This window comes from Scleropages formosus, chromosome 20 (genome assembly GCF_900964775.1).
Source record: "Scleropages formosus chromosome 20, fSclFor1.1, whole genome shotgun sequence".
Classification (NCBI taxonomy): domain Eukaryota; kingdom Metazoa; phylum Chordata; class Actinopteri; order Osteoglossiformes; family Osteoglossidae; genus Scleropages; species Scleropages formosus.
Window position 1 is genome coordinate 3,470,630 of NC_041825.1, and position 26,728 is coordinate 3,497,357.

The 26,728-nt window shown below is 47.2% G+C and overlaps 1 protein-coding gene across 6 annotated transcripts; it reads right to left on the bottom strand.

Annotated features, from left to right (window-relative positions):
- Positions 1 to 1,126: 1,126 nt before the first annotated feature.
- Positions 1,127 to 26,728, bottom strand: LOC108925140 (AP-2 complex subunit alpha-2-like). Of its 6 annotated transcripts, XM_029246780.1 has the most exons (22): positions 26,174 to 26,728; positions 24,477 to 24,688; positions 19,883 to 20,076; positions 18,025 to 18,154; positions 17,691 to 17,792; positions 16,917 to 17,176; positions 14,783 to 14,951; positions 14,559 to 14,696; positions 13,741 to 13,923; positions 12,291 to 12,388; positions 11,924 to 12,155; positions 10,689 to 10,877; positions 9,736 to 9,887; positions 9,118 to 9,180; positions 8,644 to 8,721; positions 8,222 to 8,304; positions 6,938 to 7,027; positions 6,702 to 6,825; positions 5,821 to 5,937; positions 5,011 to 5,080; positions 2,791 to 2,925; positions 1,127 to 2,189 (listed from the first exon to the last, which is right to left on the bottom strand). In XM_029246780.1, exons 1-22 carry the CDS (start codon positions 26,238 to 26,240, stop codon positions 2,112 to 2,114), a joined length of 2,964 nt encoding a protein of 987 aa, XP_029102613.1. In that variant the 5' UTR covers positions 26,241 to 26,728; the 3' UTR covers positions 1,127 to 2,111. The 6 variants fall into 6 exon arrangements, with proteins under 6 accessions (XP_029102613.1, XP_029102614.1, XP_029102615.1 ...); XM_029246781.1 differs by lacking the exon at positions 9,118 to 9,180; XM_029246782.1 differs by lacking the exons at positions 8,644 to 8,721; positions 9,118 to 9,180.

Sequence of the window (26,728 nt, forward strand, 5' to 3'; positions counted from 1 at the left end):
TGCGCTCGGCCTTGACCCAGCAATCCAGCAATGGAAAACACGTCGCCGGAATGCGTGCGCACAAATACCACTGCTATGCTGATGATACCCAGCTCTTCCTCTCTTTGCCACCTGGAGCGCCAGACATTTCCGCACACATCGCTGCCTGCCTGTCAGACATCTCTGCATGGATCGTCTGATCACCACCTCCAACTAAACCTCTCCGAAACAGAGATCCTACACCTCCCAGCTGGCCTCTCCTCCTGTCATGATCTATTGATAAAAGTTGAAAACTCACTCGTTTCGCCTACCTCCTCGGCTAAGAGTCTAGGAGCGACGACCGACTCGATCCTATCTTTCTCTCGGCACATCGAAGCCACAGCCCGGACCTGCAGATATATCCTGCATAACATCCTCAGGATCCATCCCTACTTCACAACTGACGCTGCCCAACTGCTTGTCCAGGCCACGGTGACATACCGTCTGGATACTGCAACTCTCTCGGGTGTGGCCTTCCTGTTACAGCCATCAAACCTCTGCAGCTGATACAGAACGATGCTGCTGCACGAGTTGAGTTTGACTTGCCGAAGCGTTTCACATGTATCTCCTCTACTCGTTTCTCTGCACTGGCTTCCTATATCTGCTCGGATCAAATTTAAGACCCTGGTTATGGCCTACAAATGGATCGATAGAACTGCTTCCAGCTATTTACAGGTCTCGATCAACCGCTACACCCCAACCAGAGCTGCACTCTTCCACATCTGCCCGCTTGGTGGTCCTGTGCACGAAAGGTAAAGCACCTCCCCCTCTCACTCAGAACTGCTGAATCTCTGTCCATATTTAAAAAGGGTCTTAAAATTAATCTCTTCCAGACTCACTTCGCCCATGATCTCCTAAATTCATACAAGGTATAATTATTCACAATCATGCTCGGATCAATCTGAGACGTAAATGTTTATATGTATCTAAAAAAAAAAAAAAACTACTATGAAGGTCATTAGGAATCGGCAATATTCTGGTAAAGTTTTATGCAGCTACTCGTGTGATGAACATTGGTTCATACGGTGGAAAGAAACTAACTGTACTTAAGAATCACATGTCTGCAACTAAGTCTCTTTTTCTACTAATGTAATTTACACATTGTATTTTCTATGAGATGCACGTCGCTTTGGAGAAAAGCGTCTGCTAAACGAATAAATGTAAATGTCAATGTGCGTACCGTGTCCGGCAGCCCAGCCATCACTTTACCGCGATGCCAAGTAAAAGTGCCTCTGACAGTAACTGAAACATTTGAACCACTTCTTCATTGTCAGGAGCTCGCTCCCCGAACGGGGCCAAGAGACGAGGGACGGAAAAGCGACTTTCGCAACGTCGTCCAGCCTACGCAAGGATGGGACTTGTACTTCATAAACAAACCTAACTTAGAAACGAATATTAAAAAGGACCGCAATATAACGTTTGAATATAGAAATACGTAACACCACTGAAATGTGTAGACAATAAGCCATAATTACACAAAGGATTTTTTTTTTTTTAAAGAAATGTAGTCGACGCTTGTGTCATCTGCGGCGGGAAAGACACCGATCGGGGGGTCAGCACTCATCCTCCGGAGCGCTGCTGGCCAGGGTCTAGAACGGACAACCACCCCGCTCACCCAGTGACTCAGCAGCTTCCAGCACGGAAGGGACAGGGTTACAGGAGGACAGGGCGCTGCCGGAGGATGCAGGTGAGCTCCGGCACGTTCCAGAAAGTGCACGAGTCAACGATCGGTTCCCGTGAGCCAGAAACACAAGGAAGGAATGTTCTAGATCAGTGCCTTGTTTGCGTCTAACGCACTTGTACCCTCGCGCTCCCAACGGGAAATAAGGACAAGTGAAGGAAACAAGCAAAACAAACGCACCGCCATACACAAGTGTGCATACACGCATATTGTTACTGGCAATAAAAACAACGATAATGACAGTAAGCACGACAATAACAGTAACAATAATAATAATAATAATAATAATATAATGAAGAGCTGTCGTGTGGTGATAGTTACATTTCCCTTATGTAAGCATGTTGGAGGGTTTTTGCCATTCCTTTGATGACGGACGCATCGAGGAGCGCACGGCCTCGTCCCCACGCTCGTCCTAAAACTGCTCCGCCAGCAGCTCGCAGAGGCGCTTCGACACCGTGTCTTTGCTGCTGCGCAGCGTCAGACGGTACATCTGCGGAAACGGGGAGAGGCATTGGCAACATGGGCATCGCTCCAGCGTTCGCACACACCTCAGAGCTCGCAGCAGCCGCAAGAGCGCGGAGGAAGAGCGGAGACACGTGGGCCGACCGTACACTACAGCGCGGTACAGCTGGGGCTGCAGTGGGAGTGGGGAGCGGGAGGGGAGGGGAGGGGAGGGGAGGGGGTGAGGTTTACCTTCTCATCACACTTTAGTCGCAGCAGACGCAAAGAGACAGAAAGGCGCTCGGTGAGAAAGAAAAGCAACGGTGAGAAAAGCAACATCCATGCAAATTAGTGCACGTATGCAAATTTGCCCAAGGAGAGAAAGGAAGGCGGACGCTGTTGTACGCCAACAGCGGGTGGTAGTTTAACCGAACCGACACGCAATGACGTCGCATGTGTCTCCCGCGCAGCGTTTTCAGTCCGACTGGTGCCGCGTACAATTACCGCACGGCAGTCAGGCGATGTGCTACTTTACCGTAGAAAGACCTTGCTGCTGCTGCTGCTGCCTGGATGCTGACAGCTGCACAGTCGATGCCGTGACGTGCTCGGAGAGCTCGTGTGTGCGGAAGCGCGTGCGTGCGCACGGTTACCTGGGCCTGCGCGTTGGGCTCCAGCCTCAGCAGACAGCCCACCTGCTTGGCCTTGGTCTGAATGACCCCGGCGCACACAAAATTCTCCGGGTTCGGGTCCACGTTCTCCAGCAGGGCCGTCCCCAGACCCAGCAGCTGCGTCACACACGACACAAGACACGCTCGGTCACTCGGTCAGCGGGTCAGCGGGACACCCTGAGACAGGCGTGCGGTGCCACTTGTATTCTCCTCACCATGCTAACATTCATTTTTTTAATATTTTTCCTGATAAATAAACTTCAGAACTCCGATGACTTTCAAAGTCAAATGCGACAAAAACAAATACGGCTCAACGTATTTATTCTGACAGCATTATTTATCAGCATCGGTGTTAAGAACGCTGAACGGAAGGTGTTTCACCTCATTTTACTCCTATACAGACACCCCTCTAAATGTGACTTTCGTAAATCCAGATTTCCATAAAAAATTCTCAGAAAACACATTATTTACCGATCGCGCTTTTATTTTACGCGAAACGTGTGAAATACGTTAAGCGCGAGTCGGCGTAACCAGACAAGTCAAGAAGCTGCATCTTCCCAGTTCCCGTGTGTTTTGAGTCTTGAACATATTTCCTCTTGCTAGCGTAGTGCTTTTTTCCCCATATTTTTTTACCCTTTTCATTATTCACAATTCCTGGTGGTAAACGTGCGCCTGAAGGAAAACGAGAAGCGTCTCGCAAGCGTCCAGCAATCGATTTGGGGATGAAATTGAAAATAATAAGGAACTACGAAGGTGGACAAAGATTACGGTCTATAACACGGGAACCAGGTTTAGTCGTGTCGACTGCGAATACGATACCGAAGGATGCTGCACGTATAAAGGAGCACTGAAAGGAATAGCTAGCATGAAAACAACGGTAATAACGAAGAAACGTCAAGGTGCAATGACTGAGATGGAGAAAATGTTAATGTCATTATGTTGAATGGTGGGGGAGGAGGGGGAATACGACATACGTAACTTTTGACTTACGTAAGGGGTTGAAGAACGCTCTATTCGCGCAAGTCGAGGGGTGTCTGTATAATCATTGTGCGTTACAGGCGTACGTCTGTATGCATCGCCTCATAACGCTGCGGTATCGATGGAACGCCTAATAAAGCTGGTGAAAAATCACTTTTTTTGAACAAACGATTTTAGAATGACGTACACCCATAAATTAACCGAAACACTTCTGGAAACGCACCGTAGAGCCGATATAACGCGGGATACGAACTCTCACGTCGCGTTAGTAACGACTTTCCGGTTTTAGCGAACGCTGAACGAAGTTTAACTCCAGTTTACTGCTGAGAGAAGATCAACGCGAGTAAAAGTAACGGTCCGCACACGTGCGAGCGAAAATAAGCGACACGCCGCAGTGCAAATAACTCCGTAATTAGCGATAACACCGAATAAAGTGCAACTGAACAATTCTCGTTTTTTTATTGACGAACCAAAATGTAATGAAGCAGAGTTTCCACGTGTGATCAGTTCTGCAACATTAAATGCACTTCCTCACAAATTACCTCATTGCAGGAATTTACAGCAAAAACAGACTGATGTTGATATTGTGCAAATAGCTAAACAGGACTTTACAAAGTTGTTTTATACGAGTACATGGACTAAACTTACCGATTAGTTAAAATAAATAAATTTTAAAAAGAGTCTAGGGTGGCTTGGGGAAAACCCGGACATTTTCCACAAAATGTCCACATTTTTAAAATTTATTTTTCACCGTAGGTCTGAGTTGTACGGATTGCTATATTTCGTAAATTCACCTTTCGACTTTGGGAAGCGTGTTTGGGAACAACCCGCTTCTGAAACACGTGGAAAGGAACTGATGGGAAAAACTGTGGGGGTCAAACCTCGGAGCGTGCGATGTGCGATACCGCGTTTTACCGAGTCTACGGTGTAATTTGGCTCGCGTACAGCGAGCTGAGCACACACTGACCAACGGGTCACCCGGCGCTGGGCCAGAAATGGAAGAGTCACAGAACAGAAGTCAAATACAGAGCTCAGCTCACACGTGTGGTACGATAAGGTAAAATTAACTAGGGACCAGTAAACATCTCTCTTCTCTTCCACCATCTCAGCATCGAACGGCAACGCGGAACTTGTAAAAATGCTACAACACCGCAGGCGCGGTACATGTCCGGCAGGACCACAGACCCCGGGGGGGGGGGTCGATCGCCGAGCCAGCGACTCTACCTTGGCCTTCAGCACTTCTGCGTCCATGGCGTTTTTGGCCTTGAAGATCTTCTGCGCCTCCTGCTGCGGCCTGAATAAGGAGAGGGATACACCGGTGATACACAGGTTTACACTGCCCGGTTACCAGGGTACTGAACACAGTGCCACTCCAGCCACACGGATGCAGCATTACACAAAAAAGTGTCACCCGAGGGGTTATACTGCATGTTGTCATTTATTGTGATAATAATAATTATTAACGTTTCATGTCCTGTGTTTTACATCATTATACGTAGTTAAGTATTTGGGACAAAAGTGAGACTTTCAGTTTTACGTTTCCAGTATCTCTCATTTAAATGAGAGAACAGAGTTTAATGACGTTTGTGACTTGAAATTTCAGGAATCAAAGTTCGTAATGATGTACGGAAAGGGTTACATTTGAGTTTTCTTGTATTTTAATGTGTTTTTCACTATTTATTTACTTATAAACAATGTAACAAATAAGTGTATGTATACAGTATATAAAAGTATCAATGTATTCAATGTATATACTATGTTATTGAATTATTTACTACATTGTTTATTATTTTACATATGTCCACACACATTTTGTGATGTGTGTACATACATATATACAGTATAAATAAAGGGTATCAAATTGAAACAATAGTTGACAATGATCTGCGGTGAAACCTGAAAACCTGAAACTATGGTCAACCTGTGGAAACAGAAAACACCCGGAGACACACTCAAAGAGTAGTGGAACCTCATGCCCACACACACGCACACGCACACGCACACGCACACACACACACACACACACACACTCACAGACTGAGCTGCTTCCAGCGCTGAAAGAAGTCCTGGGATGACATCTCAGTGGGCTGGAAGAACTTGTTGATGGTGATGGGCAATTTAAGCGTGATGTTTTGCAGAGCGCCTCCATACCTGACACACACACACAGACACACACACACACACACACAGAGAGAGAGACAGAGACCGACAGTGAAGGCTGGCTGAGTGGACGCTGCGTCCCGTCTGGGTCGGACACTGATCAGTTCAACGCCCCGTACTTCCGAGGTTCTGAACCACCACGACCCAGACTTGGACGAGCGGTTAATGACAGTCAGCAGACAAAGGACATAATCCCTCCTTTCCGGTGTATTCCTGCTCAGCTAACAATCAAGTAAAATGTAATTTTGGAACCAAAGCTTTGAATTCCACCTCCAGCTGTAGTACCCTTGAGCAAGGTACTAGTAAAACTATCCCGCTGTATACATAGGTAAATAATTGTCATAATTTATGAATGTAAATGTAAAAATGACAGTGTAGCATCCCACGGTTCTAGAGGAAGGAGCAGGGATCACGCTGTAAATAGCTGATCTGCATGTGGATTTCCATTCAACCCCAGGACTGAGTGTGTCACTACTAGGGGGGTGAGAACCTGTCCTTGCATGGGGGTATTAGCTCCCAATAAAAGAGCAAGGTCCCTTTTTGAACTATTTATTGCAATGTTATGATTTTCTTTCAACTTCTAGAACCTTGTAGAGGGTACAACGGAAGGTTCAGCTCTCAGGACTTGAACCAAAGGCTCAAGTCTTGTCCCCAGTTAGGACTCCTGTGGACTAGGCTGAATTTCAATTCACTCACTCACCGTTTGGTCAATGTCACCGCAAACCTGTTGGCACGCTCCTGAAATCGGCGGGTACCTGAATTTGATGTTGAGCAGTGGCGCCTCGGAGAAGTCGGAGAGACACTCAATGTTGAGCACCTGCTGCACCTGCGCTCCACCCTCCACGACAGGCTCCGCCGGCTTCGTCTGAACATTGAGCTGTAAGGCCTGGGGGTCAAGGGCCACCGAACTGCAGATGGGCGCCAAACGTGGGCAGGGTACAGAATGTACCTCGCTGTAGGGTACGCAATGGGCCGGCGCTGTAAAGGATATGAGACTGCAGCTCCCCGGGGCAAGTGACGGCGGTGCTGAAATTGAGGAACTGCACTGACGTCTTATTGCCGTAGAAGAGGTACATCCGCCCTGCAAGGATGCGGTGACAAGTACTTCACTGTTAGAGAGCAGATGAATGAGCGGGACCATCGATGGGGACAAAAAAAATTCAGGTAATACAGACATGTGTCGCTTAACGATGGGTACGTTCTGAGAAATGCGTTATTAGGCCATTTCATCATTGTGCAAACATCACAGAGTGAACTTATGCAAACCTAGATGTTGTAGCCTCAATCACAGAGTGTACTTAAACATAGATGGTATAGCCTCGATCACAGAGTGTACTTAAACATAGATTGTATAGCCTCGATCATAGCGTGTACTTATACAAACCTAGATGGTATAGCCTCGATGCAGTCAAGAGACGTGGTAAATATGACATTAATGACGCTGCTGATGGCGGAACACAGTGCACTGTTTTACAGTAAACTTTTTTTATAACTAGAAAGAGTACAGTGTAAAATAACGATAAAAATACAGTATAGAAAACACATAAAGCAGTAACATAGGTGTTTATTATCATTATCAAGTATTATGTACTGTACATAATTGTATGTGCTATACTTTTATACGACTGGCAGCGTAGTAGGTTTGTTTACAGCAGCACCACCACGAACACGTGAGGAACAAGTTGCGCTACGACATTATGACGGCTACGTCGTCACCAGTCCATAAGAATTTTTCAGCTCCGTTGTAATCTCATGGGACCACCGTCGTACATGTGGTCAGTCGATAAGCGGCGCATGACTGTATTGAACAATTTTTAATATGAGCTGTTTGCACATGGACTGTTAGACGGGTCCATCAATGAAATTTATTTGTGAAAACCGTAAAAGCCTTCATTTATTAATTTTCTCTTTACTTGTTTCCATGTTTTTTAAAATAAAACCTAAAAGAAAGTTAAGCCACTTACGACACTGGTTTAGCAAAGGTTAAAAAATAAAATCAATAAAAAACTCACTCTTCTCTGTTGTTTAGACAGGGGTAAACATCATTGCTAAACTGGAACTGTTTTCAATCAAAGGCATTTGGCAAAACATGCAGAATAAAAATTTATTTATTTTTTTTTTAATTAAAAGAGTAGAAGTACCTGTGGCCAGATAAGAAGGAAGGACACAACCGAATTTGATACAATAACTGGTGAGCAGCTACAACTGAGAAAAGGGGAAAACAGGGCGAAGGGTCAGAGCCCAGGTGGGGCGGCGGAGAAACGCGCCGACTCACCGAGGTTCTGACGATACTCGGACTTGACCCCGATCTGGAGCAGCTGGTTCTCAAACAGAACACCGTTGTTCTTGCACACGAACCTGATGGTCGAGGAGAGAGACGGAGAGTCGGAGTGACAAGGCGAGCAATTACATGGAGAGGAATGAAATTCTTTACCCTATTGAAAAAAAACCCTTTAAACCATTAAAAAAGACCTTTTACCCTATTAAACCCCCTTACCCTATTAAAAAAAAAAAAAACCTTTCACTCTATTAAAGCTTTTACCCTATTAAACCCTTTATCGTATAAAAAAATCCCTTTACCCTAGAAAAAAGGCCCTTTACCCTATTAAATAAGCCTATAAAACCCCACATCAGTCCGACACCGTCAAATGCAAACAAATGCTGTGTGTGTTTTCGGTGTTTGACGGAACTTCCTACTTGTTGAGAAGCTCGTCGGACTCGGGCAGAGGTGGAGAACACTCTTCGGCGCCGAACGAGCATGAGTTGGGGGCGGAACTGAGGAGGAGGAGGAGGAGGAGGAGGAGGAGGCGATGCGAAGAAAGGTCAAGTGAAACGGAAGGGAGGGTTAAGGGACCGAGAGAGAGAGACAGAATAGAGAGAAGAGAGAGAAGAGAGAGGAGAGGATAGAGAGAAGAGAATAGAGGGAGAGAGAGTAGAGAATAGAGCGACGAGAAAAGAGGACAAACTGGTCACAGGTTCGAACACCTTCCGTCCGCAGTGAATAGTGACAAAAATACGTTTGACAACCAGACGAATAAACATCCGAAAGCCTGTACTTGAGACGTGAACCCCGGCCGTTTTACTACGGTACAAACGCTGCTCTGACAGGTAACGGGACGGCGGACAGTTCATCGGCACAAGAGAGCTGCGCGCGAGTCTCGCGCCCCTTACTCCGTTTCCCCGGGAGCCTCGACCAACACTGAGTCGGAGGCCTCGGCGGGACGTTCCAGATCACTGGCGGCATCGCGTCCGGAGCGCACAAACACGCACACGCACACACACACGCGCACGCACACACGGGGAGGTTGGGGGGGGGTGGGGGGGTAGCGAGAAACAGCGAGAGGGGAGGGAGAGAAAAAGGCAGAGAAGAGAAAGTCACATAAGACAACGAGGACGGGAATAAAACACACAGTAAAAGAAAACAGTAAAGTTTGACACACAGCACATCCAGAAAAACGAACAACGGAAACACGGCCTCTAGACCGGGGGTCTCAAACTCTAAATGGAACCCAGACCAGTAAAGTAAGAGGGAAACTGAACTTTATCATAAGAGCACAATTTGAAATGCTTTTCTTTAACCCAGTGACGTACGTGTATGCGTGTGTGTTACAGAGTAGCGCTCTGAGCTACACGCATGGATCCACACACACAGTCGTATTTTCACTTTTTCGCACGTGTCACAGCAAGGGCCGCATTCCAACGCCTTAGGGTCGCTAGTTCGAGACCCCGCTCCAGACCGACGAAGAGACGACCCGGTCGCGGAGACGGGCTCTGCGCGGCGTCACCTACCTCAGGAAGTTCTCCTCCGCGACGGCCGACGGAGCTGCGGGCGCCGCCTCGGAGAACACGTCCACCAGCAGGCTGCTGGCGCTCGGGGCCGCGGTACCGGCGGGGGCTCCGCTGCGGAGACCCAGCAGGTCGGCCGAAGGGGACGGGGTCGACTGTCGGGGAGGGAAACGGCGCCGTGAGCGTAAATCCGTCGAGCGGAGGTGCGAAGACCGGTTCTCGTCCCTTTTAACTGCGAAGCCGACGGTGCGCGGCTGCGCCGTCCCACAGCACCAGGAGGGGTGCGACGGAATGCGGGTTCTATCCCCGCACGCTCCGTGTGCATTTACTCCGGGTGCTCTGCTTTCCTCCCACAATCCAAAGACCTGCTTCAAGTGAGCTGCTGACTCCAAATGACCCGCGGTGTGTGACTGCGGCGAACCGACGAGTGACTGACTGTAGGTCGTGAACTTTACCGTACTCTACTATATCTAACGCTGTAAGTCACCTCACGTGAATACGTTTACATTCATCTGACACTTCTCTCCAAAGCAACTTACAACATTCAGGTATTTACTATTAACTATTGACCCATTAAAAGAGGTGGGTAATTTTACTGGAGCAATTTAGGGTAAGTACCTTGATCAAGGGCACTACAGTTCTAGTGAGACTGGAACCTGCAACGTTTGGGTCCAAAGGCAGCAGGTGTTAGTAGCAGAGTACCAGCTGTCCTGGGGAAAACTATAGTGTTCGCCCTACGCTCGCGCACACACACGCATGGCACTGTAGCGGTTACAGCTGCTGCTTTTAGATCCCGAGGTTACAGGTTCGAATCCCAGCTGCAGTTTTCTTGAGCTAGGTACTTACCCTAAATTGCTCCAGTAAAAAGACCCAACTGTAAAAATGGGTAAATCGTTGTAAGTCGCTGTGGAGAAAAGCCACGTCCAACCGATCGCGGCCGCGGGACTCGCACTCACAGCGTTCGAGGCGATGGTCGCCGCAGCATCGATGCCCCTCTCCGCACCTCCGTTCAGCTCTCCTCCGTCCCTCTTGCCTTCCTCGAGCTCGGACCCAGACACCGCTCCCGGGCCCTTCTTCTTCTTCAGCTTCGCCAAGATCGAGGACTCCCTCTCAGGGAAGGGAGGCATCTCCTCAAGAACCGTCGCCTGAGACAGAGGGAGGGATGGGTGAGGAATTCAGTCAACAGGAGCTGTGGGGAAACTCTGGAGTGGGACAGAAATCCCCCCGATGAATAAACTCAAGTCACTAAGTCCATTATTAACTGAGATGGCCGAAAAAGCAGCAGTTACCACAGTTGCTGCTGCCATTGTGCCCAAAGGCTGCAGGTTCGAATCCCACCTCCAGCTGCGATACCCTTGAGCAACGTACTTACCCTGAACAATCACTAGGTCACTTTGGAGTAGTGTGTCTATCAAATGATATGGAAAACATTCATATCTTTGAAAGTTCTTAACTCAAAAGGTTCGTAACTCAAGGAGCCAGAGCGGATTCAAAGCATCGCTTAAAAAAGGAATGGTAAAGTAGTTGCATAACATGGTACAAGATGGTATTACAGTGGTCACAGGTTCAAATTGCACCTCCAGCTGTAATACCCATGAGGAACATACTTACCCCGAACAATCACAGTAGGTCACTTTGGAGAAGTGGGTCTACCAAATGATATGGGAAACGTTCATATCTTTGAAAGTTCATAACTCTAAATGTCCGTAAAGCGAGGAACCGGTGCGGATTAAAATAGCTTAAAAAAGGTATGGTAAGGTAGTTGCAGAACAAGGTACAAGATGGTAGTGCAGTGGTCACAAGTTCGAATCCCACCGCAGTTCTAGTTCCCCCTGAGCAAGGAACTTACCCTAAAAAGTTGCTCCAGTAAAATTACCCAGCTCTATAAATGAGTGAATAATAAGTAGATTAAAACTGTAAGTCACTCTGGAGAAAAGTATCAGATGAATGAATGACTGTGAATATAAGTACCTTGCTTGCGGGCTGGGATTTGAACCTACAACCTATAGGTCCAAAGGCAGCAGCTGTAACCACTACACTAGCAGCTGCACCCCAGGTACCGACCCTAAATTGCTCCAGTGAACTTACCCAGGTGTAAAAAGGGGTAAATAAGTGTAACTAATTTGTATTAAACCCACTCACAGCGGAGTCCACTTTGCTCAAAGTCCTTCGTCTCACACATTTCTCTCACCAGGACGTCCGTGCTGGCGATGGAGGACAGCTTGAGGTACTCGACGGCCCTCTGCTGCAGCTCCACGTCCGAGTTGCGGATCTGGCTGTCGCAGCGCAGCACTTCCTGGATGGTGGACTTGGTCTCGGGGAACAGGTTGATGAACTTGATGTAGGTGGAGAGCAGCAGGGCTCGGGTGGGAACAGAGCACAGGTGGAACTTGGAGTGCAGCAGGTTGAACTGGATCAGGGGACTGCGGCAGAAACCAACAAATCGAATGTAGGACGTGGTTTTCGTCGGAAGGAAGCTTCCGGAAGCGAGTTATCGTCGGCACCGCCCGCTGCGCCACCGTGCCCTTTGTCGCGTGTTTCCGGAAACGCGAGCTCACCTGGAGCGGGGATCTCCGGCAATGAGGTTGCCGAACTCCCCCAGGATGTAGCCGCCAACCTTCACCATGTTCTCATGACACGCCGGCGCCTGCAGGGCCTGAGAGCAACGGAGAAAAACACCGTTAGCCCTCTCGCGCGAATGCGTTTTCATCGCGACACCAGAGGGAAATGCCACAGCTGCGGAACGGGTTACAATGTTTCTCAGAAAACATCCATCACGTTTGTTGTGCGCAGAGAATCAGCAAGGTGTCACACGGGTCAAATCAAAGCTTCGTCTAAAAAAAAAAAAAAAAATCCGTTCAAGACTTAAAGACATTAACACAAGTCTAACAATTTCAATGGAATTTTGAAGAGTCTATATTTCCGCTGATGAACGAATGAATGAAACTTTATTAAACCCAGAAGGAAATTCTGTTTGACTGCAGTGCATTTCATATCATATGTAAACATACTGATTTTTTTCCTCTATACTAAAAGCCCAAGTGATGATTTCAACCGGAAACTCTGTTGTACTACAGCAGTCACCCCAGTGTGTGGTAAGTCAGCGAAAACGTACCCTGCGGGGGTGCGGTAAACGTCGGAGCGTTGAGACACTGAACTGAACAGTTATTGATAACGAGTACAATGAATGAAAGCACAACATTAAAAAAAAGAAGAAATAAAGCTTAAATAAACAGTCAGAGTACTTGGTACTTGGTAGCGTAGCATTTGGACCCAAAGGTCGCAGGTTCGAGTCCCACCTCCAGCTGTAGTACCCTCGAGCAGTGTACTTACCCTAAATTGCTCCAGTAAAATTAGTTTCTTTGAACAAAAGTGTTTGCTAAATAAATGTACAGTACTGAATATTTCGTTATATTACCAGTCTCATAGTGGGCACCACCTGCATGCCACTGTACTTTCAGACTAATTTGCATTGAAAATAAGCAATAAACAAATAAAAATAAAATGAAGTAAAACCTATACTTTAACCATGTCGTTAATTGTTGTCATTAACAGACAACACACTGGCGCAAACTGAATTCCACATTTACTTAGCAGACGCTTTTCTCCAAAGCGACTTCCAATGAACTCTATGTAGTGTTATGAGCCCACACACCTTATTCACAGTGGTCAGTTACACTGCTTGATACACTACTTACACTGGGTCACTCATCCATATATCAGTGGAACACACACACACACACACACACACACACAGTGGGTGAACCTAACAGCATGACTGCGGACTATGGGAGGAAACCAGAGCATCCAGAGGAAACCCACACAGACACGGGGAGAACATGGAGAACATGTAAACCCCACACAGACTGAGTGTGGATCGAACCCACATCCTCTCGCACCACCCAGGTGCTGTGAGACAGCAGCGCTACTTGCCGAACCACCCTCGTGTTGTGCTTTCCACATATTGCAGCATATCGGCGGGAAAGTCCAGGAGGGATGCCTCCTCACCTCGAACACGGTCTTCGCAGCGTAGCCCTGGACGTCGTCGCGGTTGATGACGATCTGGATGACCCTGTACCAGACCTCCTCGCTGACGTAGTCGCCGGCGATGCGGATCAGGTTCAGAATGGTGTCCACGTACCAGGAGTAATCCACCGCGTACTTCTCGGCCAGGATGGCAACTTTGAGAACCTGCGGAGAGAAAGGGAGACGGGAGGGGAGACGCTGTGCTCCACACAACTAGCGCGGCGGACATGAGGGACACAGTGTCGCGCTGCTCGAACCAACTGGGTCCCGGTGACACCGGAACACGGGTCCAAAGTGAGGGCAGGAAACAGGCTGCAGGAACTCCTGAAGTATCCGGAGTTTCTGACACAGCTGGTAGCGTAGCTGCTAGAACTGCTACCTTTGGACCCAAGAGTCACGGGTTCGAATCCCACCTCCAGCTGTAGTACTCTCGAGTGAGGTACTTACCCCGAACTGCTGCGGTAAAATTGCTGGCTAAATAATCTCAATTTGGTGAAAAGCATCAGATAAATGTAACATTCAGAAGTGGTGACAACAAGTTGATGGTTCACTGATCCACTAAACTTGGGTTGGATGTTTGGAAATGTACTTTTTTCTTTTTAAAGAAAGAAGACAAAGGAGAACAACATGTCTGGCTGAACCTGGTGGCACATTAGAGGAAAAGGCAAGAGGTGGATGGATGGGTGGATGGACAGACGGATGGATGGATGGATGGATGGACGGACGGACGGATGGACGGACAAACAGATATGTAGGTAGGCAGATCAACAGGTAGATGGATAGACGGACAAAGGACAGACCATCTCCTCCCTGATGGAGTAGTCGGCAGTCTCGAGGTAGCTCAGCATCTCCGCCACTATCTGCTTGGCGTTGCTGCGGTCGCACATGGCATAGAGCAAATCGGCGGCCCGCTGCCTCACGCTCACGTCCCGCTCCGTCTGAAAAACAGCATTGACCAGGGAGCGCTCGCTTCCGTCTTCCTTCCGGATCTCGCCCCGTGGACGGCGGGGACGCCGGAGCCCACCTTGAGAGCGCTGATGACCGTCTCGATGTGCGTCTTCACCGCCTCGTGGGAGAACTCGGAGCTGGCCAGCGTGCACATGCTCTCCAGCGCCAGGTAGCGCAGGTTGGTCTCGCGGTGCTGCAGGAACTGACCGAGTTGGTTACAGGCCCGGACCAGCAGGTTGGGCTCGCTGGGCGGTGGGGGGCAAGGGAAAGAAAAAGAAAAGTATTTCTCGGTTTATACAAGCATCGTGTTTTTACTTACTTTATTTTATTGGATCACATCTGTTCATCATTACTGTCCCGCCGCAAAGAGCCGCCTGCTCGCTGCATGTGGGAGCATTACAGCATATATCTTTTTCTGTATTAGAATTTACATTTTCGCATTTATTCAATACAGACGCCCTTCGACTTACTCAAATAGAGCGTCCTTCAACCCGTTACGTAAGTCGAAAGTTACGTATGTCGGATTCATCCACCTCCCCCACCATTCAGCATAATGACATTAATAATTTTTCCATCTCAGTTATTGCACCTTGACGTTTCTTCATTATTATTGTTGTTGTTTTAGCTGTTCCTTCCACTGCTCCTTTATACGCGCAGCATCCTTCACTATCGTATTCACAGTCGATACGACTAAATCTGGTTCCCGTGCTATAGACCACAATCTTTGTCCGCCTTCATACTTCCTTATTATTTTCAATTTCGTCTCCAAATCAATTGCTGTTCGCTTGCGAGACGCTTCTCGTTTTCCTTCAAGCGCATGTTTACCACCAGGAATTGTGAATAATAAAAAGGGTAAAAAAATATGGGGAAAAAAGCCCTAAACTAACGAGAGGAGATGCGTTCAAGACTCAAAACACACAGAAACTGGGAAGATGCAGCTCCTTGCCTTGTCTGGTTACGCCGACCTGCGCTTAACGTATGTCACGTTTTGCGAAAAAAAAAAGCACTATCCATAAATAATGTGTAAGGAATTTTTTTTTTTTTTTTTAACGTAAATCAAGGTTTATGCAAATCAAATGTATATAAGTAGAGGGCGTCTGTATTCTTTTCTGTATCAGCACTTAAACCTTTTTCTTTTAACTATTATTATTAGAAAGACAATTCTTGGATGTGAAACTTTTTTTGCAATTATGTTTACATTTAGGGGGGCGCAGTGGGTTGGACCGGGTCCTGCTCTCCAGTGGGTCTGGGGTTCGAGTCTCACTTGGGGTGCCTTGTGACAGACTGGTGTGCTGTCCTGGGTGTGTCCCCTCTCCCTCCGGCCTTATGCCCTGTGTTGCCGGGTAGGCTCCGGTTCCCCGCGACCCCGTATGGGACAAGCGGTTCTGAGAATGTGTGTGTGTGTGTGTGTGTTTACATTTTTCACAGCATTTATTATTATATTGTAATAAATTGTTTTTATCGGGGGTGCGGTGGCGCAGTGGGTTGGACCGGGTCCTGCTCTCCGGTGGGTCTGGGGTTCAAGTCCTGCTTGGGATGCCTTGCAACGGACTGGTGTCCCGTCCTGGGTGTGTCCCCTCTTCCTCCAGCCTTACGCCCTGTGTTGCCGGGTTAGGCTCCGGTTCCCCGCGACCCCGAATGGGACGAGGTGTGTGTGTGTGTGTGTGTGTGTGTGTGTGTGTGTGTGTGTGTGTGTGTGTGTGTGTGTGTTGTTTTTATCGTACACATTATAATATATTGTAATATATAGTTCTTTAATGCAGCACCATGGTCCTGGAGGAACGTCGTTTCATTTCACTGTGTACTGTAAAAGCTGCATATGGTTCAAATGACAATAAAGCCACTTTGACTTTGATTTAATGTAGTGTTCAGAGTGGCGATTCCAAAAAAAAAAAAAAAAAAAAATCCTGGAACACGGAAATGTACTGTACGTGACAAATGGACTGTACTCTAGAATCATGTGTCAAATCAAATCTCTTCTGTTGATGTGATGCACATCTGGTATTTTTCTCTGAGATGTACGTCGATTTGGAGAAAAGCGTCCGGTAAATTACTAAATGTAAATGTTACCATTTTGCTACCCTACGCATCCCCGCACCCGAGTCCATAGATGGGAAACGAGGCGTTCCTAATTACAGCAGTTAATCCAGAAGAAGCACAAATGCATCTCGGCTGAAGGTTCCGCTCCGCCGCCGCCACCCCCCCCTTACCTGTCATAGTGAATGATGAGAGCGATAGCCTCAAACAAAATGGCGTTCTTTGCGTTGGAATGCTGAACCTTCTTGGACTTGGGCGGCTCCTGGGCCTTGTTGAGGATCGTTTCCAGACACTCGACCAGCCTGCCCTTGACGGCGCCATCCTCTGGAGGCGGGTAACACTGCAGCAGTCGCAGCAACTTACAGGAGAGCCAGGGGGCCGGGACAAAGTAGTAAGTGTAGTCCTGAAGGTCCGTGGAGGCTGAGGACACGATCTGGATCAGCGAGAGATGTGGGAGGAGGGGGGAATGTCACCGAGAACCGTTTGAGCACAACAGCACTCCTGAGACATATATCTCTCTCTCTCTCTCTCTCTCTCTCTCTCTCTCACACGCACGCACCGCTTGCAGAAGGCCACCGCATGATCCCACGAACAGGCTGCGCGGTGGGGGGACGTGGGTTTGATCCCCACTCAGTCTGTGTGGAGTTTGCATGTTCTCCATGTCTGTGTGGGTTTCCTCCGGGTGCTCTGGTTTCCTCCCACACTCCAAAGACATGCTTTTCAGGTTCCCCATAGTGTGTGAGTGACAGAGAGCGTGTGTTCCACTGATGTATGGATGACTGACCCTTTGTAAGTAGTGTATCTAGCGGTGTAAGTCACCGCGGTGAATAAGGTATGTGGGCTGATAACGCTACATAGAGTTCGTTGGTAGTTGCTTTGGAGAAAAGCGTCTGATAAAAAATAAATGAGAAATAAATAAAAAAAGAGAGGGGGAGGACGTCCCGTACCCTGCTCAGCCGAGACACGGCCAAGGACACGCACGTCTTGAACTCCTCCGGGTTCTTCTGGCTCAGACAAGTGATCAGAGAGATGGCCGCCGTCACCACGCCCTGAGACGCAGGCAAGAAGACGACGGGTCATTGCGGACGCGCCGACGGCACGGCCGTCATTTCGCATTCGTTCTCGAGCCGATAAACAGTTACACCGGGCGCCTTTGTACAACTGTTACTGATTAATTTCATCATCAAGACAACGGTAATTCCGTGGTGAGAATTAAACCAGGCCTACTGTTATTCGGTAAAGAAACCCCTGTGGTCACCGCGCTCCGGAAGAGATGCTCACCATGTGCTGGTCATTGAGCAGGTGCACCACCCGGGACGTCCACTCCCCCATGAGCACGAGGTCGGGAGACGTCTTGTACAAGCGCAGGAGGCACAGGGCTGCCGACTGCTTCACGCTGTCCATCGTATCCCTGCCACGAACCGCCCATTAGTGGTCGGAACGCCGCGCGTGTCCGCGTCCCCCAAAGCACGCATTTCAGATCCCTTCACGTTGCCCCTCCCACCTTTGTTGCCTGACTTGAGGAGCATCAGGCCACAAGAGAGTAAAAAGCGCTCAGGAATTATGACTCATGAGACGCAGGGCCTCCAACGAAGTACTCAGACCCTTCGCCGAAGGGCTCATTTATCGCAGACGATAGAAAGAAATTTCATTGTTATATTTCACTTTAAAACTAAAAGTTAAGGTAGCGCAGGGATTAGAGCTGTTGCCTTTACACCCGAAGGTCGCAAGTTCAAATCCCACCTCCAGCAGTAGTACCCTTGAGCAAGGTACTTACTCTAAATGGCTCCAGTAAAATTACTCTGCTGTATAAATGGATAGAAAATTGTAAGTTGCTTTCAAGAAAAGAAAAAGCTAAATCAATAAATGAATGATAAAGTGACACAGTTTTTTCACTCAACATCCTTAACCGCTGGTCCAATTCAAGGGTATATCTTGGAAGCACAGGGCGAAAAGCCCCATCACGGTAAAACCCTGGATCGGACGCCAGTACATAGCGGGGCAGACACTGCTCTTGTATTGGAAAATATTTTTAAGGGGAATAAAAAATTAAATAAAATATGCTGTTTGCATAAGTATTCAATCCGCTGCGTTAAGGAGGCACGATGCAGGTTTGCGTACGAGAGGGAGGCACCAAAGAAGCCATTACTCAACTAGAACCACGTCAGGGTACGTTTGGACTCTGCCGGAAATCATGAGTGACCCAGCTTATAACACGGGTTTCGTGGCCTCATTTTTACTTTTCTAACATATTTTCCAACTTAGAAAAAAAAGCCACCTTAGAATGATTTTGAGAGTCTGTGCCTAAAAAGAAAACATTGGTGAAACTTCACTGTACTGATTGTGATCCAGGGAAATGAGAGAACTGATCAACGGGGCGAATGCTTGTCTAAAATTTTCTTCAGACTTTTTTTTTTTTTTTTTTTTTTAAAACTCGCTCTTCCACAACTACCCGCTTGGTGGTCCCGCGCGTTAAAGGTAAAGCACGAAGGTTCTCGGTTCTTGCTCTGTTGTGGTGGAACGACCTCCCCCTCCCACTCAGAACTGCTGAATCTCTGTCCACATTTCAAAAAGGTCTTAAAACTCACCTCTTCCACACTCACTTCTCCCATCATCTCTTAAGTTCATGTAACGTGTAAATGTTGATGCACCGTACAATATGATCATGTCCTGATAAACCTTTACACAGCTACTCCTGTACTGTAACGTAAATGTTACATATATCTAAAAAAAAATTACTAGGAAGGTGAGCAAGAATCGTGGATACTTGGATAAAGTTTTATGCAGCTACTCGAGTGATGAACATTGGTTCATATGGTAGAAAGAAACAAACTGAACTTAAGAATCACACGTCTGCAACTAAGTGTCTTTCTCCTAATGAAATGAAAAAATTGTATCTTCTATGAGATCTCGGTCGCTTTGGAGAAGAGCATCTGCTAAATTAATAATGTACATGTAATGTAAAGCAGTGTATCCAGTATGTCGTTAGTTCCTGTACTTAAGGTAAATATCATCATTTTATTCACCCGGAGCAACACCGCTTTAAAGTTCACTTTGACTCGTTTATTCAGTTTTACGTTTCACTGCCCAGCTGTTCCCCCGTAAAAGCAGAGCTTTGCCCGACGCGTCGAGAACTTACCCGGCGACCAAGATGCGCGGTATCTCGCTGGCAAAGGCCTCCGCCATCTCCCTGCTGCCCACGTTGGCGATGCAGTGCAAAGCCAGGCACATGAAGGTCGGGTTCCGGCTGGCCAGGTCGTTCTTAATAGCATTATTGATGAGGCGGATCAACTCGCTGTTACTGTTCACCAGGACGGAGATGAACAGGTAACCCTGGTGGAGGGAAAAGCTTTCCATTAGAAACTCTGCAAATGGAGGGAAAGCCTCGGAACGGATCAGCCGCAGGGCAATGGATCATCCTCTCATCTCCTGCAAGGAGACACAAAACACACACACACACACCCACAAAAACACTTTCCATGCTGCTGCAGAAGTGGTGAAGGACAGAGTTATAGTCATGAGCCGTTTAACATTTCACTTAACGACTGACCCCATATACGACGGTGGTCCCACAACATTATAATGGTGCTGAAAAATTCCTATTGACTAGTGATGTCGTAGCCATCGCAACACAGTAGCGCAACGTGTTCCTCACATGCTCGTGGTGGTGCTGCTGTAAACAAACCTCCTGCGCGCCCAGTCGTATAAAAGTACTATAACACATACTACTATGTAGAGTACATAATACTTGATAATGATAATAAACACCTATGTTACTGCTTTATGTATTTTCTATACACATACACACACAGTCTCTCAACTGCTTGTCCCATATGGGGTCGTGGGGAGCCGGAGCCTAACCTGGCAACACAGGGCAAAAGGCTGGAGGGGACACACCCAAGACGGGATGCCAGTCCGTCGCAAGGCACCCAAAGCGGGACTCGAACTCCAGACCCACCGGACAGCAGGACCCAGTCCAACCTACTGCACAACCGCACCCCCAGGTATTTTCTATACTGTATTTTTTATTGTTATTTTACAGTGTACTCTTTCTACTTATAAAAAATGTTTACTGTAAAACAGTGCGTTGTGTTACGCCGGCAGCAGCGTCATTAATGTCATATTTACCGTGTCTCTAGACTGCATCGAGGCTATACCATCTAGGTTTGTATAAATGCACTCTATGATTGAGGCTATACCATCTACGTGTGTATAAATGCACTCTACGATCGAGGCTATACCATCTACGTGTGTATAGGTACACTCTATGATGTTCACATAACGACAAAATCGCCTAACGACGTATTTCTCAGACCGTATCCCCGTCGTTAAGCGACGCATGTCTCTACTTTGTTCTGTGAAATTCCCCTTCTGAAGGGCAAAGTTACCATTATTTCTTAGGGGTGGGAAAAAAACATTTTAATCATCTGTTCCCAGACAAAAATATGTCATGGAAAATTTATTAAAATACCGAATAAAGTTACTTTTATGTAGGCCAAAGATAAAAATGCACACATTTCACAATAACCGGGACAAATTTACTCGCACGATCTTATCTTTTTGAGTTACATTTTACTTTTATTCGTTCGAAATTAATAACATTTTGCCCAATGCCGGGTCACAGAGGTCCGGAGTCCCACCACAAACCACAGGGCGTGAGACATGGTACACCCCAGACAGAGCCTATCTGGTCATTTATGCCATAACTTTTTATGATATAAAGCAATCAAGTTCATGAGATCACTGCCTATGTCTTTCACTCTGCAAAGTATAGACACCATGCCGTTATGATTTCATCAAAAGTTATTAATCCCAAAAGGAAACTGTACAGCGGCAGGTGCTACATTGTGTAACTAATGTATATTTGAGCCTCTCTCCTGCTACAGTACCTTTGATGAAGGTACTTACTCTGAACTGCTCCAGTAAAAACTACCTGGCTGTATAAACAGGTAAATCATTCTAAATACCTTAGCATTATAAGTCACTTTGGAGGAAAGTGCCAGTTAAATGAATTAATAATAATAATAATGGTACTAAATCTGCAGTATCAGCTGTGATTTAGATGTCCCGCAACTGATAGCTGTGATTGGCTGAGACTGTCAACTTGCTCCAAGTATATCATCACTCTGGTGTCGTGACGAGTGTGACCATGTCAAAGAACCGAAGGAAAACGATACGATCGAACCACCGAGGTACAAAAACTTTGGGCTGGACACACCCAGCGTGCAGCTCTGTTCCGAGACATCTGATAGAAGACGCTGTACAGGAAATATGGAAAAAGTAAAACGGGGGGGGGGGGGGAATTCTCGCAGCTGAAATTTTTGGGAGATCCCCTTCAAATAAAATAAAAGTAAATTACATTAAAAAACACACACACAGAGCTAAGTAATTAAATAATTTGACAGTGTGTGGAGGAGGTGCCTATATTTAATAACAATAATATTTTCTAACGGTTCTGCCAACCCGAAGGTGTCACCGACACAAACAGTTGCGTTATATCGATATAAGTTATATCGATATCGTGAAGCTTTCTTCACTCTTGTCTCCACTGCAGCAACCTCCGCTCCCCATAACCGTGCAGAGCGCTGACCAGGTGGCTCCAGTTACAGCATGGTAAACCGCAGTACCAGCCAGGCACTTCAGGGCTCATGCACCTGCGCTGTCCACGTTTCTCGATGCACATCTTCCCGCGGTTCCTTGACGAAACTTGTAAGAAGAGCACCGAGGGCTCTGCCCGCCTTCCCATCGGTGCCTTTGTCCGCTTTCAAAGAAAACGTGGCCCTTCTCGGCCCCTCTGAGAGCCGACGCTCACGACGCGGACAGTGGTACAGTAAGAACCTGTCCGTCGGAGAGCATCAGTCTTGACGGCACATCCATACTTTCTGGAACTTTCCTAACAAAACGCACTAAGGGATCAGCAACAGGGGGGTGACGGGCGGCACTCGGCAACGAACATCTTTCCATCACACATTACCTTCCTACTCAAACTTTTTACTGCAAACTGTACAAAAACACGTGCCGGGCTCTTAAAATTTGGTGCCATGACCGAAGAGGTTTCCCATCTGCATCTTCTTCAACCCAAAGGCTGTAGGTTTGATCCCCACCTCTGGCTGATCAAGGTACTTACCCTGAATTGCACCAGGAAAAAAACCCAGCTGTGTAAATGGATAAATAACAGCGTAAGCTTCTTTGGAGAAAAGCATCAGCAAAGTGAATAAATGGAAAATGGGCAAAAATGTTGTTGCACTAAATAATAAGGCTGTTGTATGAAAAAGAGGGATACATTTTTATAAGCCACTGCAGTGTTTTTGTTATATGCGACCCCGTTATATAAAAGTATGTATATACAGTGTATACACACACACACAGTATAAAAGGTAGTGAATTCTGCCTAGAAAAGAAGGTAAGGTATTCAGCTGGGTTATAGCAAGCTGGCCTTCATATTCCAATTTTATGAAACACAAAACAATGTTCAATTAATGAAAAGATTAGTTTCTTAATCCTTTAGAAAAATCTAAGACAAATATATAAAAATATGAAGACAGACAACAAAAAAAAAAGTCCAGAAAATATCTCATATTTACATAATGAAAGTAGGACCCTGTGGAATAAGTGGTCACCATTATTGCACGCAGCGCAGTCGATATTATAACAGTAACTTGTAAAAGCAGCACAACCGCAGCTCCTCTCCGCATGTCGGGCCATTACTGTCGATCCGTACCAGGGACCCAAGAGCACTCATCTTTAAATAAGTCTCAAAAGTACAGAATGAATTCCATGCGGATCAGTTTGAAAGAAGCTGTTCATTCAGTATGGATTTTGCACGTTCTCCCCATGTTCGTGTGTTTCTGCTGGGTGCTCTGGTTTCTTCCCACAGCCCAAAGACGTGTGTTTCAGCTGTACGGGAGGTCCCCGATCTACGATGGTTCCACTTGCGATTTTTTTCGACTTCACGATGGTGAGCTGGCGACAGACATTCAGTAGAAACCGTACTTTGAATTTTGAATTTTGATTTTTTTTTCCTGGGGAACTGATATGTGGTGCGATACTCTCTCGTGATGCTGGACAGCGACAGCAATTCGCATCTCCCAGTCTGATACGCAGAAGTGTGTATTTGGTGTATTAAATGCATTTTCAACTTAGAATATTTTTGACTTATGACGGGTTTCGGGGAACGTTACTCCATCGCAAAACGGGGACCACCTGTGTAGGGTATCCAAATTGCCAAGAGTGAGTAAATGTGGGAGAAAACAAGAGTGTGTGCGTGTGTGTGTGCGCGCGTGTAGCAGTGTTCTACTACATAAACAGCGGAATGACTGCAGGGGGTTTCGTGCACCATGTTAAAACTAAGTGGCCTTGGAGAAAAGCGTCACCTTAACACTAGTCGACAGTCCCTGCGCGTCGCTGTGGAGAACAGAGCCTGCTAAATGAATACGCACAAACTCCAAGTATTTTCATCTCCACATATCTTCCATTATATATCTGAAAACGAGAGGCCTAGGATAACATCTAGGATATGAAACCCGATGAAGTGGCTGCATTTAAATGCGTGCAGCGGTAATTAATGTTTTGCATATTTCGTTTTGTAAAAAACTGGAGCAATTCAGAAGACGCATGACCATGCAAGCATGTGTCCCCCGCCCCCCACGCCACGCCACGCCACGCCACGCTCCCCGAGTTCAGACAGGTTCACAAGAGGCGTTAAGAAGGATAAGAGCAGCCGTTCCACTCACAATCTGTTTTTCTGTGTACTTGTTGGAGCTCAGCAGATTGACGGCTTCCATGTGGCCAAAGTCAATATCGTGGCCCAGCAGGAAGATGAAGAGCAACTTGCACACATACTTCTTCTTGCTGTAGCCGTCCAGCGCCTTGTCGCCTTTAAACTTGGAGCGGATGTTGGCCAGTTCCTTGTTAATGCGCTTTATTTCGGCCTCCTTGCTCTTACCTGCGTGGCAAAGCGATGGGCAGCGTAAGACACCGACAACAGTGGAGAGCCATGCTGGATATTTTGGTGTGAGCTATTTTTTTTTTTTTTTTAAATAGTTAAAAGTTCATTGAGGAGCACATTTAGAAAATGTAAACTGCACAACTCATTTTTTTTTTTCTTACAACAGTTCTTATACAAACCAAAACAGGGGAAAAAAAAAACACAGGTCTTATGTCCTGTGAAGTGTACTCCTTAAAAACAAACTGAACTAAAATTGAATACCTACAGGTAGAGGCAGAATACACAGGTGGAGTTACGTTCAGGTGGTGTGTTTTGGGGGGATAAACATGGCAGTTTAGTGCTCAGATCACACTCCTGAAACGCTGCACGAAGGTATGGAACGGAGTTCTGTCTACGGAAAGGGAACATTAAAGAGCAGGATAGAAACTGGGGACACCTGTGTCGCCTTCAGGTGTGTAATGAATAAATGTAACAGCACAGGTAGGAGGAAAGGCAGGTGTTCAAGGGGCCAAAACTGAGAGATATGCGGAAAACAAGGTAATCGTGGTAAAATCAAGCACACAACTCGCGGTATGTAAGACACTGCACGTGTAACGAGGGTCCGTCGCGTCGTCGAACATCAACAAGGTAACACAAACAATGTTTCAATGCGCCACAGTCGGCCGGAGATCAAAGCGAGCCGCCGCGATGCGCGCTCTGCTCTGACTCGTCATGCACCTGTGCGCGAGCTCCCGAGCATCGCCCCCTGCGGCCTGCGATCTCAAACAACGCGGTCCCCGTTTGGGGGGGGAGGGGGGGGGTTGGAATCTCAGCCCCGGGTTCGAAATGCTGAGGGAAGCCACGCGGGCCTCGCGCGGAAGCCTGAGCGCGGCAGCGCCTTCCACGCGCCACGGTGTGATGGCGTGCGCCAGCCGCGCGCCCTGTGACAGGGACGTGGCAAATTCCACTCGCGTAAAATAGCACCATCCCTTTTAAAATACATATCTCTTCAAAACTGTGTGTGTTCCAAGCAGATCATCGCAAGCCCATCCGCAATAATCATGTGAAGACACTCACTGTGTGTTATCTATACACTATATATAATATATATCTATATATGTATACATACACATATTAATGTAATGTATCTCTTCTGTATACGTTTTTATACGCATTCTGTGTACATAAACCTGGGTAACAATTATTTATCAACAAGGCTTGTTGGAGCCCTCAGGTACAGCACTTGCTCACTGCACTCATCATGTTCACCTTACAGACACAGTAAATTCTGCTCTAACGCGAAATAACTGGAAATGTGACAGATGCGAGGGGCGGCGGATGCAGCGGCCCGTGCGTGGGCTCAGAGTACCGCCATAAAAAAAAGCGGCACCTAAAATAAGCGGGAAGGGAACAAAAAAGAAAAAAAAAAAAAGTGTCGGAATATTCGCTTCTGTTAACTGTGTCTCCGCAGCTGCGGTATTTTGCAACGAAACGGATACTTACAATTCCGTATGTCCGAAATGAACACGGCCAGTCCGCGCATTCCATCTCCTTTCGACACAGCGGGCATCTTCTATTCAATTGTTATTATTATTATTGTTATTGTTACTATTGTTGTTGTTCTTTTTTACGTGCGCCTGGAGAAAGAAGCCTGGCGCGAGCGCTCCTGTGAATATGTGTATCTCTATGTACCTGTCAGGACACACCAGGCTGCCGCGAGGTCTAGCTCGCGGACGGTAACGTGACGTGCGTCAGAGGAGCGCGAGCCGCGGCCATCGCCAGCTGGCGGCTCGGAAGCGCTGCCAGCGAGTGTCAATAAACGCGCGGTCCCCGCGCCGCGCTGCCCGCCTAGCTAACACGAGCGTCGAGTCACGCGGCAGCGCGCATCGTCCGCCCTGCCGCGAGATGAGGCGCGCAAAAATTAGCACTGCCGCCCGAAGTGAGAGAAGCTGCGCGGCAAATGTCCCCTTCTTAACAGTAATAGCTACTTCGTGCGGCTGTGACAAAGTCAACGGCACTCTGCGCACGTGACCGGGAATAGTGACCGCCGAATGCTCG

Bases quoted from the DNA above. Each gene is read 5' to 3' on its own strand.
- LOC108925140 (XM_029246777.1), bottom strand. From the start codon at position 26,240: ATGCCCGCTGTGTCGAAAGGAGATGGAATGCGCGGACTGGCCGTGTTC. The intron at 17,177-17,690 runs GTACGGGACGTC...TCGCTGATCCAG, and splicing joins CCGTGTCTCGGCTGAGCAGG to ATCGTGTCCTCAGCCTCCAC. The intron at 13,924-14,558 runs GTCTGTCCTTTG...TTCTCTCCGCAG, and splicing joins ACTCCATCAGGGAGGAGATG to GTTCTCAAAGTTGCCATCCT.